Source organism: Thermobia domestica, chromosome 14 (assembly GCF_964235325.1).
Source record: "Thermobia domestica chromosome 14, izTheDome1.hap1.1, whole genome shotgun sequence".
Taxonomy (NCBI): domain Eukaryota; kingdom Metazoa; phylum Arthropoda; class Insecta; order Zygentoma; family Lepismatidae; genus Thermobia; species Thermobia domestica.
The window spans coordinates 4480412-4502216 of record NC_137467.1 but is presented as its reverse complement, the minus strand read 5'-3'; the positions used below and the strand labels follow the sequence as shown (position 1 = coordinate 4502216).

Below are 21805 nucleotides of genomic sequence, written 5' to 3'. Positions count from 1 at the left end.
CCAAAGATATCGTGTTGCCTGACGAATATACAGACATTTAAAAAATGCTGACCATGTAGTGACCAGGTAGTGACATTTCCCCATCGATGATCTCAGTGAAATTGTAATGGGTCGATGCGTAAGTTCGTGCGGTTTTCTTTTGGGTTGGTAACAATGTCTCGTGAAGTGATTGTTTATCGTTACCGTAGTTTTACCGTAGTTTGGAGCTTGTGTGTTGTGAAACACAAGTTTTCTTGATTGTGAACGTATTATTCTGTATATATTTCAGACAACCTAATATGGAATGTCAAGTTGAGCAAAGTGATCATTTCCGTCACATCTTACTCTTAGAGTTTAACCGAGGATCCAGTGCAGCAGAAGCTGCGAGAACAATTTATGCAGTGTATGGAAATGAAGCAATTGCTGAAAGAACAGCACAGAAAAGCTTCTTTTGATCAATTGCTAACAGATTTCTTCCAGTCAAAACGGAAACAGTTCTACAGGCGAGGCATTGAACTGCTACCTAAACGTTGGCAGGTCATAGATAGCGGAGGTGAACACATCACTGAGTGATTGTGAGTTAATGTGAGTGACAGTTAAATGTATGCAATGTATTGTTACACTCATAGAATATGTTAGTGTTGTATTTGTATTTGAATTAACAAAGCAGCAGAATAAAAATAAAATATAAGGGCAGGACGATCTTATGCATCGACCCAATACTTTGATCATGAAATATCTGTAAGTACATATAATATCTGTGAGAGTTAATAACACTCAACAATCGAACTTTTGTGCACTGATTATCTAGTATTAACGTTGTCTTGTGTGATAGTGAATACGAGTATTATGTTAGACGCTGTACTACGATTTCTTGTCTGCAATGCTACAGAAGAATCCCTATGATGAAAATAGTCGACTTTCATTGGCGCTCCCGAATGACGCATCTAAGCTTTGTTCTGAGCACAATCTGCGGAATGGTGGAGGTAAAAATGGCATCTATCTGGGTTGTGTTAATTTGTGAACTTCTCACCACCCATTATAGCCAAGTATGTAATGCTAGAATATTTGGTGGGTATACCCTAGAACGTCCTCAGAACGTCCGTCAATCGTCAATCGAACTATTGTCCAACAGTCTCTTGCGGTACATAGTCGTCTGGAAATTATTAGGATACCACTTCTCTATCACGATTGAGCAGCCAATACAGTCAGGGTTCCCAAATGTCCCGGGTTTTAAGGGACAGTTTCTTATTTTATGAGTTTGTCCCGTGTCTCGGAGAGCTTCGGTACGGGGCGGGGCGGGGCGGGTATTTTACCCAAATGACAAATTTACCTCACAAGTAAACCTTACGTTTGGGTGAATCGAGTTGCTGACTGAGACACATATGAGAAAGTAGTACTAAATGTGGTCAGTATTTCAGTGAAATTGTAGGTGCGAAGCTCCAGGGGTTTAGGAGATACAGCTACCAGAACATCACATGGAAGTACAGAATAGTCTTCATACAGTTGGAGGTAAAAGCTCTGTAAGACCTCTTGTAACGACAAAAGGTGAATAACAAATATATGGGTACATATTAGGAATAGGGGGAAGTCATATAGTAAGGGTATACCTGACGGCGGCCATCTTGAAATCCGCCATTTTGAATTAAGGTTAAGCTTTTAAAATAGGAATAGGGTCATGTGATACATGATTTAAGGCGTAAATTTAATCAGAAGAACAATGGTGACATTACTTTTGATTTACGCACAATTGGTAAAAAGTTACAGGGAAATTAAATATTGTTGCAGCATATGTATTAGTCCTTTACTCCACCTTGTAAATTTTGTTTTAATGATAATAATTTAATAAAAAGCAGGTGGATAAATATTAGGTCTATGGTAAGAGTTGCCTTGATGGCGGCCATGTTCAAATCCGCCATTTTGAATCAGACAAAAGTTTTAAACAAAACGCATAACAATGACACCTTATTAATAGCAAATTTTACCATAAATCCAACAGTATAACCATTTTTACTCTATCATTAACCAGCACAAAATTAAATGGGAATAGAGTAATGTAATAGATGACTTCGGGCTAGAAGTTAATCAGAAATACAATGGTGGCGTTACAATATTAGTTGTTTGATGAGCAAAAGTGGTTATATCGTTGGATTTATGGTAAAATTTGCTATTAATAAGGTATCACTGTTATGCGTTTTGTTTAAAACTTTTGTCTGATTCAAAATGGCGGATTTGAACATGGCCGCCATCAAGGCAACTCTTACCATAGACCTAATATTTATCCACCTGCTTTTTATTAAATTATTATCATTAAAACAAAATTTACAAGGTGGAATAAAGGACTAATACATATGCTGCAACAATATTTAATTTCCCTGTAACTTTTTACCAATTGCGCGTAAATCAAAAGTAACGTCACCATTGTTCTTCTGATTAAATTTACGCCTTAAATCATGTATCACATGAATAAAGCTTAACCTTAATTCAAAATGGTGGATTTCAAGATGGCCGCCGTCAGGTATACCCTTACTATATGACTTCCCCCTATTCCTAATATGTACCCATATATTTGTTATTCACCTTTTGTCGTTACAAGAGGTCTTACAGAGCTTTTACCTCCAACTGTATGAAGACTATTCTGTACTTCCATGTGATGTTCTGGTAGCTGTATCTCCTAAACCTCTGGAGCTTCGCACCTACAACTTCACTGAAATACTGACCACATTTAGTACTACTTTCTCATATGTGTCTCAGTCAGCAACTCGATTCACCCAAACGTAAGGTTTACTTGTCAGACAACGACTTTAAAGCCCGCAATTTTTAATGAGTCGTCATAAGTGTGGGCAGTAAATTGCAAATGCTATTGCAGGAAAGCTCTGAGTTACCAAATTTATTTAAGGTAGTCTTCTATTTCCTAACCATCCCGCCGTCAAATTCATTTCTGGAAAGAGTTTTTTCGCATATGAATTTGAAATGGACCCAAGAAATAGGTGTTCTGCCCAGTTGATGAAAGCTGAACTTATAATAGCAATCAACTCTTTGTCTTTAAGCTGCAATGAGTTTTTCGACAGTCTAAAGAAAAATCCGAACTTGAAAAATATTATAAGTGCAGTTAAGTCAAGTGTGAAGTGTGATTTTTGAAGAAAGTTTTAGTAACCTAAATCCAATGTTTTAAAAGTAAGATTTATCTAATTTTTCTTATAATAACTCTTTGTATTAATTCATACTTTTCTATTTCTTTCCGACTAAATGATTACTCTTCTTATTTTATGCCTAAATCATTTTCTACCACTAGATTATGTTAATCGAAACCTTTCCTGTAATACTTATTAAAACTCATCAACCATCCCTTATTTTAACTATTTTTATTTGGCAACCCTGAATACAGTGCACCATCAGGAGAACTGTGACACAGAACAATCTCACACGAGATAAATTTGGCCATACGATACGGTATATCAAGAGACACAGATTCCAGGATGACCCAGAAGAATCTAGCATTGGAAAAAAAAATAATTAAATCTTTAAGTTTTACGTCCCACGATTATACTGGCTAGGCTAAAGAAAACGGTGATGATGAGAAACAAATGCAATAGTGGAATGAATGAAGTGGGAGCAAACGAAAAAACTCCGAGTAAACTCACACATGAGTTTGTCCACCACAAAGGCCAATTGGCGCGAGCTGGTATCCAACCCCGTGCATCAGAGATGGATGCTCTACGGCTGAGTCATCCGCGGCCTCAACTTCGCATTGGAAACGCGTCAAAAGAAAAAAAAACCATTAAAGGAAAGGATCATAAAAACCAGGAAATTGTGTTAAATATATCTCGCAGAAGACAAATTAAAAACGGCGTGTACCATGGATCAGGAGTGGCTCTATCTAGAGTCTTTAAGTTTGAAATCTATTATTAGAGTCTTTGAGCTCTTCTGCAACACTTAAAGTTCTTCATCTGCTTGTTAAATCTACTGTCTATTATACACAGTATAATGCTTTTTTATGTTACTGATCATATGGTCATTTTTATATAGGTTAGAGGAATTTATGAGTTTCCTCGTTTGTTATTTCAGGCTTTAGTTAAAAGCATTGAGAAAGAAAGCTTGGAATTAGGTTGGCAGACGTAGAGATCGAGTGTAGAAACTTCCTTAACAAGGAGGAAATGTTTTCTATTCATCTATTGTATGTGTGTTCTGCATTGGCACTGCACCATAAATAAACTTTTCACTTTAATACCATATCAATACTAAAAGTTCGTTGTGAAGCAACTACAATTTTTTAAAGATAAGCTTTGTAGGCACTTCTGAATGTAAGTTAAAACTCATTGTGCAGGAATTATGAAGACTTAAACAAAAACTCTACGTTTACAATATGTAGGAAGCAGTCATTTATAAATTCTTGTAGCTCTTTCGAGATCAAGTGGAAGAAAAATGAATGTTCAAAACTTATAATTAATATTTTTTGTCAAGAAATTAAATTAATAATTGCCATAAGTTTTCAAATAAAAGAAAAATGGTATGCATGAAAAAGGTGGAAGTCTGCTGATTAAAAAAGGACTTTAGTTTCTTGTACACTCCGCATCAAAAAAATTGCGACAGCTAGCGCCTTGCAGCTAGGCCACCCAATATATATCTTCTTATCCCATAATCTTGTCTGGTATCTTGTCTCTCTCCTCCTTTCTTCTCTCCCATACTAAAATTAGCTAACAACATGAACGCAATTCTAATTTTAAACTACACATGTATTAGTATCGATAAAATGAAATAGCAAAACCGAGGCGAAACAAGATTCATAAGTTAATTTAGGGAGAAACTGAAATACACACAATGAAAAATTGAAACCAATGGATGTCTATTACACAAAGGTTCAGAAATGAGGCAGAGAGAGAGAGAGGGGGGGGGGTGAGAGAAGAAGAAAAAGAAAAGGGAGAACAGATAAAAATGTGGAGTTTTAAACTTAGTAAGAAAAGAACCTAATATTATAAAGTTCCGTTACCAGAAATCCAACAGTAATATAGAAATAACGTTTGATTTTATATATTTTTTCAAGACTATTCGAATATATAGAGGATGCTTAAACATTCATTAAGTCTCTTTCAAAAACGATAGCATACTTCATTTCCAGTAGAACTGTAGATCTCACAGACACATCTAAGATAATGTCAACAGCTTAACACATGCTTTGTTTTTGCGTGGTTTGGTTGTAAATTCGGTATTGTTCATTGGACGTACTGATGCAAACTACATTCTAATAAGCCCAGTAGGTAGCGTAGGTCTTATCTTCCATTCCAGACTACTAGTGGAATGTGAACAAAAAAAAAAAAAAAAAAAGCGAAAAGAAAAAGGAAGAATGAAAGAAAGATAAAATTGAATGAGTGTTATTTTACTGATAAATTTCATCAGAAATATCCTATATTAAAAGTCCAAACCGTATCGTAATGAAAAGTTGCAAACATTCAAATGGAAAATTGGATGTTCTTTATAGATGTAGCAGACCTTGCATGTTTCAAATTTCAACGTGAATAAATCACATTGAATTATAGGATGGAAACAAATTTGTGTCGAACTAGTATAAATAATTTTTTTTTTTCAAATAACCAGAGAGGTTGCTATTTTCTAGTCTTTTCCGAAGATTTATCTGTTCCGAACATCCAGCATCACTTTCATCTCTTGCGGAAATAACGTTGTAATTTGCACAGATAGAATGAATACGCTAGAGCTCAAACGGATCATAGTGTTAGTCGGATGATGTTGGTTAGCTTATGGACCACCACTGGGTCGAGGATTCAAACCAGTAGTGTCCCGGTAATTCGACTGAGAATCGGTAACCCAGATGATAAAACAGATATGTTGCTTATTCCGTTGCCTTTAAACAATATTTCTTTCAGAGATGACCAGGATTGGCGATGTTATGCCCAGAGCACGAAAAACTCGACGCTGAAGTTGCCAGTTAATTACATATTCCAGACCAGGCCTACAGGTCTCTTGCTCCATTTTAACTTTGGCACACTCACACGCACATGAAGTGCACGTATACGTGACAGAGAGGGGGGAGAAGTGAAAGATGCAACCACAGGATAGGGAAACGTCAGGAAGGAAAGAGAGAGACACGGACAAATATAAATATGAAACATATTTATAATTACAGTGTATGATTAAGAACGCACACACTGTTTATTCGAATTCTCGCCAGTGATGCTTTGTAAGTTCTCCAACAGAAGATAAATGTCTGTTTGCAGCCATTACTTTATCCGAAAAAGTTAAACTACCTGATGGGGAATCGAACTCAGATTTTCTGCTTGGAAGTCGGGTACTTTACCGCTAGACTACCGATTGCTTTACCCAAACTTTGTTCAACAAATGCTGTAATATTTCTTTCTGAGAACGATGACACGAAAAGTGTTTAATGCAGATTAATGAAGTGTTTGGAATATCCTGGTAAATCCCTTGCCCTTTCCCAACCAACTTTCGTAAATCTTCTCTATCCTGATAAAGGTGTTTGCTTCCACATTCTTAAGCATTGCACGTCTAATATGAGAAATCGATTCTTCACTATCACTTTGTAAAAAAATCAGCTTTGGCGTGAAGAAGAATTGAACCTATGCTGGACAGCTGTATTAACTGCAACTCCATTACGTTACCGCTACGCTACTATGCCACTTGAAACAAGAACCAAAATATTACGTACTTTAGCCTTGATCTTTGGAAGGATCAAGCTTCTTCCTGTAAGGTTATTTGCACCTAAATGCACAACGAAATTCATTTATTGGACGACCTGGAGGGAAATTAGTGCCCACTAATAAAGGAAACAATATACAATCCAGGAGAAATTACAGAAATAAAAATATATTGTGCAGTAATTTCGCCCTGCAAGTTCACAAGTACGCGAGTAGTAATAATAATAATAATAATAATAATAATAATAATAATAATAATTATTATTATTATTATTATTATTATTATTATTATTATTATTATTATTATTATTATTATTATTATTATTATTATTATTATTAGCATCAATTGACCGCTTTGCTGCGCTAAATTGAGAAATAATAACAATATGCTCCGTTATTCAGTCACTTTTTACTATTACCAGAGCACTCTTTGATATCGTTCATTTTCGATGAGTTTTATATATCCCCTTCCCTTCCCATGTTGCGCAGCACGGCATCTTCAGTGTCATTGTTCATCTCAGCCACCCGGAAAACTATGAATTCAACAATATTATTAGTTATTTTGGTAATTTTTATATGTCTCTCCCTCCTCCATGTTGCGGGCTGAATTTGGATTTAAACGGCATCAGATGTGTCACTGTTCATCTCAACGACTCCAAAAATTATAGACTCGATACTAATATTGGTCATTTTTCGTTCTCTTTTAAATGTTGCTATCCTTCCTCCTTCCTTTAGTTACACCATCAAAATAATATAAGGAAAACCATCTCGGGTTAGACCTTCATCTAGGGTGAAAATTTTATCGAGATTATTACGGTGGTTCAAAACTTATTAAGTTTTATTTGTTTATATATATCTCCCTTTCCCATTCCCCTTATCTAAGTTCTAGAGTCAAAGTGAAATAATAAAAACCATATGAGGTCTGAACCTTATCTATGTTAAAAATTTGATCTAGATAGGTCGTGTGGTTCAAGAGTTATTAAGTTTTATTTATTTTTATATATCTCTCCTCTCCCCTCCACTCCCGTAAGTTTTACCGTCAAAGTGATACGATGAAAACCACTCCAGGCTCGAACTTCATCCATGTTGAAAATTTGATGCAGTTCTGTCCGATGGATCAAGAATTATTAACTCATTAACATAGTCACTTTTATTTTTAATTTACTTGATTTTTGTATATCTCCCCATCCTCCCCCTTCCCTACATTCCAATATCAGAATAAAATGATTAAAAGCATTCCATGCACAAACGTAATCTATGTTGAAAATTTCATCCAGATTGGTCGTTTGATTCAAGACTTAAGTTTTTTTTATTTTTTATATTTTTCCATCCTCCTTCTCCCCTAAGTAACACCATCAAAACGAATAGATAAAAATACTTCCAGGTTCGAACATTATCAATGTTGAATATTTGATCGAGATCGGTTGGGTGGTTCAAGAGACTATAAGTCACAGTCACTTTCAATTTTGTAATATAGGCTATTATTATTATTATTATTATTATTATTATTATTATTATTATTATTATTATTATTATTATTATTATTATTATTATTATTATTATTATTATTATTCATGTACTTTTGAATTTGTACGGCGAAATTACTGCACAATATATTTTTATTTCTGTATTTTTCCTGGAATGAATGTGGTTTCCTTTATTAGTGGGCACTAATTTCTCTCTAGGTCATCGAATAAATGAATTTCGTTGTCTATTTAGGTGCAAATAACCTTACAGAAAGAAGCTTGATCCTTCCAAAGATCAAGGCTGAAGTAAGTAATATTTTGCTTCTTGTTTCAGGTGGCATAGTAGCGTAGCGGAAACGTAATAGAATTACGATTAATACAGTTGTCCAGCATGGGTTCAAGTCTTCTTCATGCCAAAGCTGAATTTTTTTTACAAAGTGATAGTGAAGAATCGATTTCTCATATTAGACGTGCAATGCTTAAGAATGTGGAAGCAAACACCTTTATCAGGATAGAGAAGATTTACGAAAGTTGGTTGGGAAAGGGCAAGGGATTTACCAGGATATTCCAAACACTTCATTAATCTGCATTAAACACTTTTCGTGTCATCGTTCTCAGAAAGAAATATTACAGCATTTGTTGAACAAAGTTTGGGTAAAGCAATCGGTGGTCTAGCGGTAAAGTACCCGACTTCCAAGCAAAAAACTGAGTTCGATTCCCCATCAGGTAGTTTAACTTTTTCGCATAAAGTAATGGCTGCAAACAGACATTTATCTTCTGTTGGAGAACTTACAAAGCATCGCTGGCGAGAATTCGAATAAACAGTGTGTGCGTTCTTAATCATACACTGTAATTATAAATATGTTTCATATTTATATTTGTCCGTGTCTCTCTTTTTCCTTCCTGACGTTTCCCTATCCTGTCGTTGCATCTTTCACTTCTCCCCCCTCTCTGTCACGTATACACGCGCTTCATGTGCGTGTGAGTGTGCCAAAGTTAAAATGAAGCAAGAGACCTAAAGACCTGGTCTGGAATATGTAATTAACTGGCAACTTCAGCGTCGAGATTTTCGTGCTCTGGGCATAACATCGCCAATCCTGGTCATCTCTGAAAGAAATATTGTTTAAAGGCAACGGAATAAGCAACATATCTTTTTATCATCTGGGTTATCGAGTCTCAGTCGAATTACCAGGTCACTACGGCTTTGAATCCTCGACCCAGTGGTGGTCCATAAACTAACCAACATCATCCGACTGACACTATGATCCGTTTGAGCTCTAGCGTATTCATTCTATCTGTGCAAATTACAACGTTATTTCCGCAAGAGATGAAAGTGATGCTGGATGTTCGGAACAGATAAATCTTCGGAAAAGACTAGAAAATAGCAACCTCTCTGGTTATTTGAAAAACACATATTTATACTAGTTCGACACAGATTTGTTTCCATCTTATAGTTCAATGTGATTTGTTCACGTTGAAATTTGAAACATGCAAGGTCTGCTACATCTATAAAGAACATCCATTTTTTCATTTGAACATTTGAAACTTTTCATTACGATATGGTTTGGACTTTTGATATTGGATATTTCTGATAAAAAATCACCAGTAAAATAGCATTCATTCAATTTTATCTATCTATCTATCTATCTATCTTTCTTTTTCCTTTCGTTTCTTTCTTCTTTTTTGTTAACTTTGCATTAGTAGTCTGGAATGGAAGATAAGACCTACGCTACCTACTGGGCTTATTAGAATATATATAGTTTGCATCAGTACGTTCAATGAACACTACCGAATTTACAACCGAACTACGCGAAAACAAAGCATGTGTTAAACTGTTGACATTACCTTAGATGTGTCTGTGAGATCTACAGTTCTACTGGAGATGAAGTATGCTATCGTTTTTGAAAGAGACTTAATGAATGTTTAAGCATCCTCTATATATTCGAATAGTCTTGAAAAAATATATAAAATCAAACGTTATTTCTATATTACTGTTGGATTTCTGGTAACGGAACTTTATAATTTTAGATTCTTTTCTTACTAAGTTTAAAATTCCACATTTTTATCTGTTCTCCCTTTTCTTTTTCTTCTTCTCTCACCTTCTCTCTCTCTCTCTCTCTCTCTCTCTCTCTCTCTCTCTCTGCCTCATTTCTGAACCTTTGTGTAATAGACATCCATTGGTTTCAATTTTTGATTGTGTGTATTTCAGTTTCTCCCTAAATTAACTTATGAATCTTGCTTCGCCTCGGTTTTGCTAATTCATTTTATCGATACTAATACATGTGTAGTTTGAAATTAGAATTGCGTTCATGTTGTTAGCTAATTTTAGTATGGGAGAGAAGAAAGGAGGAGAGAGACAAGATACCAGACAAGATTATGGGATAAGAAGATATATATTGGGTGGCCTAGCTGCACGGCACTAGCTGTCGCAATTTTTTTGATGCGGAGTGTACAATGTGTGTGTCATTATGTTCTAATAATATTTGTATTAGAATAATGATTCATTCTCTTTATGGAGCTACAGTAATTTATAAAAAGAAAACACCAACAAGCAGGATACTCTTTTTCCCCTATAATGTTATAAAGACATTGAGTTAGCGGTCCATTATTATTTCTAAAAGTCAGAGAGGAAATATATATTAGTTTTTCTAGTAAGAGCTCTTAAAACATAATTCTCAAAGTTCTCTATTCGTGATGTCCGTGACAACCCAGCCCGTGACTAAAAGCAACATCTCTCGCGTGCAAAAATAACAATTTCTCTTAGGGCTTTCAGAGATACGTTTTCTGATGGATTGTGTAACTAAGAGGATACGTTCATTCTTTGGGCTTTTACAAAATTAATGTAGAAGTTGTCATATATTTACTTCGAGATAAAACACGTTGCCTGTATGCTTTGTTAGGTTATTTGAAAGAATATGAGGGACACTGAATGTTTTGAGAATGAGTAACAATGGATGATCACATTTCGTTGAAACTTTGACCACTGTTTGAGTGGTGTATAGATAAAATAAGTATGTTAAATTTGGAAGAGGTTCGACAAATTGATGAGTCAGGACGCCCTGTGTAACGCAAGCAGTTGTCGTTGTTCGTTTAACAACTATAGAAGTGAAAAGAGAACATTTTTGTCTAATAATTTTCTATATTTATAAGATTAGACAATAAAGTTTCTATGAAAGATTGAGGCGTGTATTTGGGGATACTTGTCCTTTACAACCCACTGCCCACTATAGGTGTGTAGAGTTGAGAAGAGGAAAAAGCTCCCTTAAGATGAAGATCGTTCTAGTCGACCCACAACAGCAAATTCAAATGTTGATGTGCTAAAACTGAAACAGATGTTCAGAGAAGATTCTAGAGACACATATCTCTTAAATTAGTACTTTCTCAATATTAGATCGGGAGCAGTTTGAGAAATTCTGCAAGGAAAACTTAATTTCAGGAAATTCTGAAGCCGCTAGACCTGCACCTGCTTACTGATGAACGAAACGGGCGCGAGTGAATAGGTGCCGTAAAATATTGTATAGATTCCACGAAGAACGGTCAAAAAACTTTTAAACTCCTTACAAGTGAGGAAAACTGGCTACACCAGTACTATTCAGCAACGAAACGGCAATCATCAGTTTGAGTCTCCCCAAGCGCGGATTCTCCCAAAAAGATTGAAGAAATCTCGAAACGTTAGGAAGAAAATGATTTGCTCTCTCTTCTTGCTCAGTGGCCCTATCATGACAATTTTGCTATAAGAACAAGAGACAATATAGTACGTGACGAATTACCTGCCCAAATTGTTTGAAGTGGTGAGGATGAAACTTCCAAAGTCATTTCTGTGCTTCCTCCTCGTGCACCATGATGATGCATCTGCATATACCGTTGGATAAAGAGCGGCATTTCTTACTGACTCAAGGGTGACAACTTTGCAACACACCTCTTAGCCCCATGTGGGTTTTTCTGTTCCCCATAGTGAAAGAAAAAATCTTAGCCATCGATATGATTCATCAGAAAGTGCTGTGGCTGCTTATGTCTTCTTCGACTCTGATGGTCTCATCCCTAAAACATTCCTCCCTCAGAGCACCACATTAAAAGCTCTACGTACGTACTGAAACGTCTGCTGCAACGGATCAAACGGATAATCCTCAGTACGCCAATCAAGGTGACAGTACCCTACTTCACGACAATGCCCGGCCACTCACAACCTTTCTGGTGTAACAGTTCCTCGCCAACAGGGGAGTTGTGTTACTCAGTCACTCACTGTACTCCCCAAACTTATCTCCCCCGGGCATTTTCTTGTCCTCCAAGTTGAAATCATCCCTGAAAAGCCAGAGGTTTTCGATCATTTCGGACATCCAACTTAATGTTACGACTTAGTTCAAGTCTATCTCTAAAGAAGAGTAGTCTAGGAGTTTCCAGAATTTGTACAACTGTAACCAGAAGTGTGTTACCATCAACAGGAATTACTTCGAAGGACAGTAACTGCTGTCTCAGGTAAGACAACAATCCACTCAAAACATGACATAATTCACCGAACTTTCTGGACAAAATCTGTAGGATTGCGTGAAATGAGAGTATTCGATACCATCGGATGTTATCTCATCATTTTGGCGACTAGTATACAACGACATCTGCCCATTGTCTAAAGTAGGATTTACTGAGTTAAGCAAATTTTCGTTACTGTGGTTCTAATCCACTTGCCATTAGAAGAGAATCCATTGGACGAAATATCTACGGAATCAGAGCACGGGAGAGAGTTTTGGGGTAATATGTGATCAGCATATGGGCTCCCTTCGTCGCTAATGCTGGCAGATCTGAGTTTGCTACCTATTTTTTTCAAGCAACTACTTAATTGTCTTCACGACGCTGGATAAACTCCGCAATGGCAATCTCATGAGTACAAACTGTGTACGCATCTTTCCCCGACTATGGAAGGCATTGTTTGACTTCACTGATCCCACGTTGCTATTCCAGTGCGACTTGGACATTAGTCAACTATGTTCAAGACAACAACTTTCAGCAGCATCTTACTTTTTGACGTTAGTTTATTGAACTATCTACACCATGTGTAAAACAAATCCACATTAAAATGAAGACGATAAATTTTAAAAAAAATACTTACGCATTAACTTCAGAAAGGGCTCTGGTGGCGGTGGTTTCCCTTCTATTAATCGAAGAGGCCTCAGTCTGTAATCCAGCAGACGCAGCAGACCATGCACCAGCGCAGAATCCATTGTTGGTACAATCTCTTTCAAGTGTTCTCTCAATAGCGTCAATGATTCGATCAAGTACTTATCAAACAGATCACGGAATCTTTCTTCGTATTGTACGGCCAGCTAAAGAAAAAATGAAACAAGGAATAAATGAACAAATGATTAAGGTTTAATAAAAACGCTATCAACAATAATACGGCAGAGGCGGCGGAGAGACCTGCACGGGCCGGGCTTGGGCGGGCCAACTCTGTTATTTCTTTGGGCCGGGCCGGGCTTGGGCGGGCTGACACTGTTATTTCTTTGGTCCGGGCCGAGCTTGGGCTGGCCGACAGTGATTTCTCTTGAGGTCGGGCCGGGCTGGGGCTGATCAATTGCAATTCTTTAATAATTATTGACTTTCGTTAAACGATAATTGGAATAAAGCCAAACGTTGAAGAAGTCTGTCCGTGAAAAATGTTACAAAGAATGCAATAGCTATTTACAGTTTGTCTTGCTTAGCGGCTCCACTTTCACTATAGAGAATTGCAGGCATTATGCGGTAAATTGAGCTCCGACCTTGACTTCACTGAACTCAAAATATAAAAAGAAGAGGTGGGAATGTTTTGCCTGTCGCTAAACAATATTGCCATCTTCACTTTATGCTAAAAATCAATTAAGTTAGATTTTTGTTACAGGGAATGTAGTTTTTGTTCTCTCGGTGACAGGCAAAGTTCTAGGAGGCAATGGTACCATTCGGGAGGCAAGCGTCAGGTTGTGAACCAGAGTTTAGAAAATGTTTCTGAGGGTTAGGTCAAATTTAGTACTAAATTTTGAGAAAAATTCGGGCTCGAGCTAATTTTTTTAAAAAAATTATCAGGCCAGTGTCGGGCCAAAAACCTTTAAAAATTTATCGGGCCCGGGCCGGGCTTGGGCCAAGAATTTTAAAAACTTATCGGGCCGGGCCGGGCTCGGGCCGAAAATCTCCAAAACTTTTCGGGCCCGGGCCGGGCCGGGCCTAGGTACGTTCGGGCTGGATTGGGCTCGGGCCGAAACATTCGGCCCGTGCAGGTCTCTAGGCGGCGGAACCGCGTGGGCTGCCTGGACCATAGCACGGCCAATATTTCGGGGAGTATCAATTTAAAGAATCACGAAATATTATAGATGATAATATAAATCAAATAATGAATAACCACACTGTTTTTTTCCGTGGAATCAATTATTGGCAACGGCGTAACAACGAAACTAACGTTCTACTTCCAAAGACTGTGTGTACTGCTTTCGTTTTTCATCCATCATCCCTACCTCCCACTAATTATCTTTTTCCTTCTCTCATCCGCTTTCAACTACCATGCAAACACTGTAGAAATAACATTCTCTCAAATAAACTAGAGTAAAATCACAGGAACATGGACAGCATTATTTGGTTTTTGCTCTGTCGCTTCTCTGCTCTTCACGCAAACCTTTTTAACGCAGTGTTCATCGAGTGAATGACAACGAACAGATACATAAATGAACAAGAAAAAAGAAACTCGAATCGAACAGAACTCTTGCTTGCTCCACAAGTTTCTGCTCTTCTCTCCTGCATTTTGTTTAGCTTGATTTGAGAACCTCCCGCTTTGAGAAAATGGAGAACACTAAAAATTATAGATTCCCTTTGCTGGTGAAATACGTTCTTATTATTTCAAACGTCACTCTGGTGCATATCCTACGGACGAACGAATACGAGAGAAAGAGAATAAAAAAGAGTGAAAAAAGAGAATAAAAAAGAGTGAAAAAGAAAATAAAAAAGAATGAAAAAGAGAATAAAAGAAGAGAATGAAAAAACGACGATAACAAGTACGTGTGTAATAATTAATATTTTTACATTTTCCTTTGCAGAACATTCTTCCAAACAATTAGAGAAAAGTAATATTAGTGCTGAAGGTGAAGTGATGAATAGACGAGCAGAAGTAACGAACCATTCCTTTCAGTCGAAACTTAACGACTTCGTTGAATTTTATGATAAAGTTTTGGAGAACGCAGAAAATGTAACTTTGAGTCCTACATCATCACAGCAGAAAAGAATCCCTTTAAAAAAAAAAAACTTGATATGGCAAAATACGACGCTGGTCGTATTCAGCACCGAAAGAATATTACTGTGAGAAATAGTACGAAGCCTACGACTTGGTTTTAAACATCATGATCAGAAAGATTTGAGAACTAGATTTTCTCTGTACTGTAGGATATTTAACAGTTCCTGATTAGTAATACTAATGGAAAATCCGTTGACATATCTCCAGTTTTAATCGAAATGTATTCAAAGGACATACATTTTGACAACTTAAAAGCACATTTAAAGATGCTTTTCTCGCTTCACCAAAGCAAAAATAATTTTTAAACACAATAAAAGTGTTATAAATGTGGTTGTCTTACTGGAATTTGAACGAAGGTAGAACTCATGTTTTGTCTTCGGAAGTTAATAAGCTACCAATGCTTTACCTTACTGTTTCTATGACATCAGAGACAGCAGAAAGATTATTTTCGGCTCTATGAAGAATGAAATCTTATCTTAGGAGTACCATGACCCAACATAGATTAACTACTTGATAATTCTTCATTCCCACAAAGATTTTCTCGAAGAAGTTATGAAATAACCCAGTACCAAAGCCAAGGAACTCATATTAGTAAAGAAGAAAGCCTATTATGGGAATTTCAGTGCAAACAACTAAGTACGACGACTGGTGAATGAATATTTTTCATCTTGAATATATTTTGGTAATGGTCAAATTTATTTGAAAGTGTTACATTTTAAAAATGAAATTCTCTTTCGTGTAACTCACTAGAGTTTACAGGTTAAAGTACACACAGTGCGTATTGAAGAGGGAGAGGAATTACAATGTACGATGGACTTTGCTTCCTATCCGATGAACAAAACTTCCTTGTAAAATTCAGCCCGGGCAAAGATTTCCATCTTTCGCCGCCACTGCGATAAGGCTAATGGACTAATACCGTGCATTAAAAATTCAGAATAAGTTTTCTGAAAGAAGTGTAGATCAATTTCAAATAAAACTACTTCAAAAGAAGCACTAAAATACGAAGAAAAACAAGATTTTTAAGAATGATCCAAAAACTGCATCAAAAGATTGCAACCTTGGCCAATAGAAAAATTAGTTTTCGGATCAGAGGCCACAAAATTTTTGAACGGCCCCTAATTCGAGTTTTCATATTTTCTACGGAATAAGCACATCATACTGAGTTAACGGATAGTTTGCACTTGGCTACACTGTATGTAGTTCTTCGATACAAGGCGTACAAGAAAATTTTTGATTGAAATATATTGGATCTTTTGATGCATTTTTGGATCAGGGGCCACAAAATTTTCGAACTACCCCTAAAACGAGTTTTCGTATTTTCTACGGAATAAGGACATCATACTCTCTTAAGTGATAGTTTGGGTTTGGCTACACTATATGTACTTCTCCAGATATAAGGTTTACAAGAACATTTTTGATTGAAATACATTGGATCTTGGATCAGGGGCCACACAATTTTAGACCTGTTCATAAATCGAGTTTTCGTGTTTTCTATGGAACAAGGACATCATGCTCTCTCTATATAGGATTATATATGAAAGTAATGATTATATTTAATCCATTTACAGAGTTGAATTTGCATAAACAAAAGGTATCCGAGAAGTCATGCAAAATTTAAATTTACAAACTGAACCTTCATTTAATCATGGATTGGTAAAGTTGTGACCATTATCAAAGAATTAACACTCCGACAGAATACATGTATCGCAAATGCCCTCCATGTCTCATATGATAGACGTGCAATCTTTTGACAACTCTTGCAATTACACTTTCGCAAAATTGTGGATCAATCGTAGCGATAACACTTTGGATTTTTTCTTTTAATTCACGAATCACTGGTATGTGTTCACTGTAATCCTTGAACTTTACAAACCTATAGATATAAAAATCACACAGCGTATGGTCGGACCATTTGGATTAATTGATTGATTATAGTTTAACGGGGACGTCAGCAGTAACCCTATTGTTCCCGTCACGACAAGTCTAATGGCCAACATAAGCGACCTTATGTTCATTGGTACGGGAAATTTCTGCTCTTACAAGTCAATAACTATTTCCTTCGCCGCCACGGCCAACTCTCAACTGATCGGAGTGTGATTACTACAAACAAGCGTTCTTACAGATAGTTTAGCCCAGGAGAAGGGGACTAAGTAAAACTCTAAGAAGGCTGCACTTAGTTTTATTTTTTCTTATTTCCGGGAAGCAGGGGGCAGTTGGCAAACTACAGGTGAGGCAAATGCGTCCGAAAGTATGCCTGAAGAAACAATGACAACATGTGTTACAGAGAGCGTTGCCAACCTAACGAGAAAGAATCGCGTAATTAATATCCTGCTTTAAAACGAGAAAAAGGGCGTAAGTAATATATTACGTTAATTTTGAGCTACCATACAGATGAATAATAACAGGAAGCAGCCCGAGAAGTATGCCAGATAGAAATAAATGCTTACAACGATCGTTACGAATGTTATCAAATCGGTCTTCTACAGAGACCATGACTGATGTATATACATAAGATCAGTATATGTTTAAAGTTCTAAAATCATAAAAAGTTAAATTTTGGAAATAGCAAATCCAAAATATTTTGGGTTTCGGTCTTAGAACTAAATAAACCTTTCAATAGAGTGTGTTTTGGGTAGAGAACGCAAATTTATCGGTTCTTGATTGGTTGTGGATTAGTGGGGAATCAGCAGTTAGCCTGTTTGTCCTGTCATGGTAAGGCCAAAGGCTGATACACACTATACCCGTATACCGTACATCAAAGAGGGTTAAAAAATTGTCCACACTTGTATTAGGATTAGAGTTTTTATAGAAACCGCGAAGTGAAACTCACTTATTATTATGACTTTCTGAACAAGTTTGTAACATTTAAGGTCTGGTTAAAAATACATAAATTCATCTTAAAGAAGAGAAATCATTTGAAAGAGCTGATGAAAGCGATTTAGTCCAGGAAATCTAGAGCAATTTTACCCTCAACCTGGCCAAAATTGCAACACAAGCTTTTTAAACAGTTTTCGATTCAGGAATTACTACTGAATAACATATTCAAAATCCGACAAAATCGGACCACGGGAACACCCCCAAAAAAGGTTTCAAAATGGCGGACCATGGTTTTTCGAAAAAATCGTAGACCTTTACGTTGGCGGCTCTAGTAGCCCTCTTAATTGACACAGAGACATAAATGATACCTCGTTGGAACGCTCATAGACCACAAATTCCAACGAAGTGACTTTTGTACCCATCATGCCCAACCCGTAGAAGAAGAAGAAGAAAGTCGATTCTTTGTTTTTTAATTGATATTTCTTGGAACCTGGCAACACTGTACGTTCCTATACGCCGGCAGAAAAATTCCTACGCGTAGACCAGACACTGGTAACAATAATATAAAAAAATGAAGGACGTAGGTTCAACAGTAAGGGAGATAAAAATTCGGAACCGCAGACCAAGGAGGGTCACTGTATATTTTTTACTGTGGTCTAACTTCTGTTTCTTAGATCTAGCATCCTCCCTAATTGACATGAAGCATAACACGTTGGAAACCTTATAGAACCACCTTGCCAACGACGTATCGTTTGTGCCCCCTGTGCCCAACCTGTAGAAAAAGAAGAAGAAGAAGAAGAAACCTTTAAAAATCGGGAAAATCTACACTTTTACCTTTCTTGGGCTCTGGCAACCCTGATAATCGTTGGGTATAGGGGGCACAAACGATACGTAGTTGGAAATGGGGTTCCATAAGCTTTTCTACATATCATAGTCTTGCATGAACCTAGGCACTGAAGAACCATGGCTGATTCCCTTACACGTTTGTGTATCATCTGCAGAAGCCTAGATCCTGACGATAACCTCATCACACTTCAAGAAGAGGGAGCTGAAGGAGTGAACAATGCCAGTAAGGCTCGCGGTAGTAACATTTTCGCCGCTACAAGTATGGTGGTTCATGTCTCTTGTCGCAAACGTTACATTGATAAAAAAAAGATATTGCGATTGCCCTAAAAAGAAAAACGTCATCGCACGATACAAAAACGAGTTACTCGCTCGTGGGATGGGTCCTTCAACAGCAACAGTGACTGCCTGTTTTGCGGAACGCCTGTCTTATTTGATGACCGTCACGTGTTGAAATCAGAAAATGTGCGAGTGAAAACACAAGCATTGCCACACAGCATTTTAAAGTGTTGCAATAAACGAAACGATACCGGATCACAAACTGTCCAAGTCGAATTGAGTACTTCTCATCTGATCTTCATGCAGGAGATTGTGTCTTTCACAGATCATGTAGTATCAACTTTCGAACAGGTAAAGCAATTCCTCAACAATACTGCACCGATAATCAGTCAGCGTCAAAAAATTCCGGTCTGGCCGACCTACAAATGATGAGAGAATCCGAGCATTTCAGCGCATCTGTAGTTATTTGGAAGAGCACGATGATGAGCAACTAACTGTGGGAGAACTTGTTACAAAAATGGGCACATTTCTTGTAGGGACTGATCACATTGCATATGACAGACGGCACATGAAGCGTCAACTAATGGAGTACTTCGGTGAAAAAATTATAATTTCTAGTGACAGTGGAAAAAACGACTTCATTACACTTCGAGAAACTGCCAATCACATTCTACGGGCATATCGTGATTTACCACGAGAGTATGATGAAGAAAAGGAAAAAAATAGAATAATAGAAACCGTAGCTTGACTGATCAAAAGCGACATAAGATCCAAACTACAAACTGGAAGTGATACATATCCTTCAAACAGCGACTTGACCATTCAGGAATTCCTTCAGTACCTAGCCTTAAACTATCTATGCCACACTTTTTGCCGGAAAGGACAATGAAACCAAAATAGCATCGATTGGCCAGTGTTTGATGCAAGCAGCCAGACCAAGAGCTATATTAGCTCCTCTGCAGTTAGGTGTTGCTGTGCAGCTGCACCACCACTATCGATCGAAACACTTGATACGCTGCATCACCTGGGATTTTGCTCTTCATACGCGGAAGTACAGCGGTTCCTCACTGCTGTGCTGCAAGTGCATTTGGTAATCGTGTGATCGAAATGCCAGCAGACCAGACTCTCCTCTTTGCAGCGGATAATGCAGACCATAATCTCCAAACGCTGTGTGGTTTAGGCACATTCCATGGTATGGAAATGTTGGCGGCCATTACTCCATCCACTACTACCAGTCTAACCATTCTTCGGAAGCCCATCTCTGATGCTGATGTGAAGTCCCTTGCCAGTGTTCCCATTTACGAATACACTGAAGCCGGACTATTCTTGAAAAGGTCAAATGTTAACTGGTAACAGCACCATCACCGAACGAAAGCTCCCTGGATATTTTGTGGAAACTTTCCTGGCACTTTCCGTCACGCACACCAAACTGGTCAGGAATGATGCAGGGCATTCACGCAGATCCATCTCTTCATCATTCAGGGAAATCCACTGTTCTTTGCTTACCGATTATTGACCTCCATCCATCTGATATGTCATGCATCTATTCCACTTTAGTGTACCTGAATAATCTTGCGAGAAAATACAAAGTCACACCAATCATCACCTTAGACCAACCACTGTTTTGGAAAGCTTCACGTATCCTGGATGACAGAGCACATAGCACCAGTATTAAGGACACGGTTCTCCTGTTGGGCTCATTTCATACTCTGATGAACCTTCTAGGAGCAATTGGTTCCCTGATGGATGGTTCAGGTTTACGTGAAATCTTGCATGAGGTTTATGGAGAAAATTCGGTTGTACATATGTTAAGTGGCAAGTGCGTAGCAAGAGCCTTCCGTGCGCACATGATGGTTGACCTCGCATTAAGTGCATTGCTTGTGGAGAATGTTATTCTGGAGACCGATAACAGAACACACAGAACTATCAACGTTGCTTACTCTCTCTACCAGAGTCTGATGTCGGGTGCGATTACTGTAACTGGAGCTAGTTCTTCACCTCGTCTTGAAGAAGCCCGAGAAAAAATAGAAGCACGAAAGTCAGAACTTATTAACACATCAAAAACAAGTCAGTTGTGGCATGTATACCAGCGCATGTTGACTACAGCAAGGCAATTTGTGGCAGCAGACCGAACAGGAAGCTGAGAGGATCACCTTGATGCTATAGCAGAGTGCATTCCCATATTCGCTGCAGCAGGACACTTCAATTATTTGAAGTCGACGTGCTTGTACCTGCAAACAATGTTAACGCTGCCATCGGTTAATCCAACAGTTCACGAAAGCTTTCAAAATGGGTTCGGAGTTATTAGAAGAAGCAACCATTATTGAGCTGGGTTGTCCTCTGATCTTGTCATAGAGCAGGTCCTGCTGAGGTCGCTAAAATCCACTGGAGGTCTAACCCTAGGGAGTGGAATGTCGGAGATGCAACGATCTTTGTGGGTGCTCTCAATGCCAGAATGCTCCGAGTACAATCTGGCGATGCAAACTCTTACTCATACAGCATAT

At 37.6% G+C, this 21805-nt stretch overlaps 1 protein-coding gene across 1 annotated transcript in view; it reads right to left on the bottom strand.

Annotated features, from left to right (window-relative positions):
• The window catches only part of LOC145670651 (dynein axonemal heavy chain 1-like), a gene marked incomplete at its 3' end in the record, with an annotated part of 1762390 nt that overhangs the window by 1011665 nt on the left and 728920 nt on the right, over window positions 1–21805 (bottom strand). Inside the window, 1 exon segment of the mRNA XM_081739441.1 lies at window positions 13221–13434. Within this exon segment, the coding sequence (XP_081595567.1) occupies window positions 13221–13434 (214 nt within the window).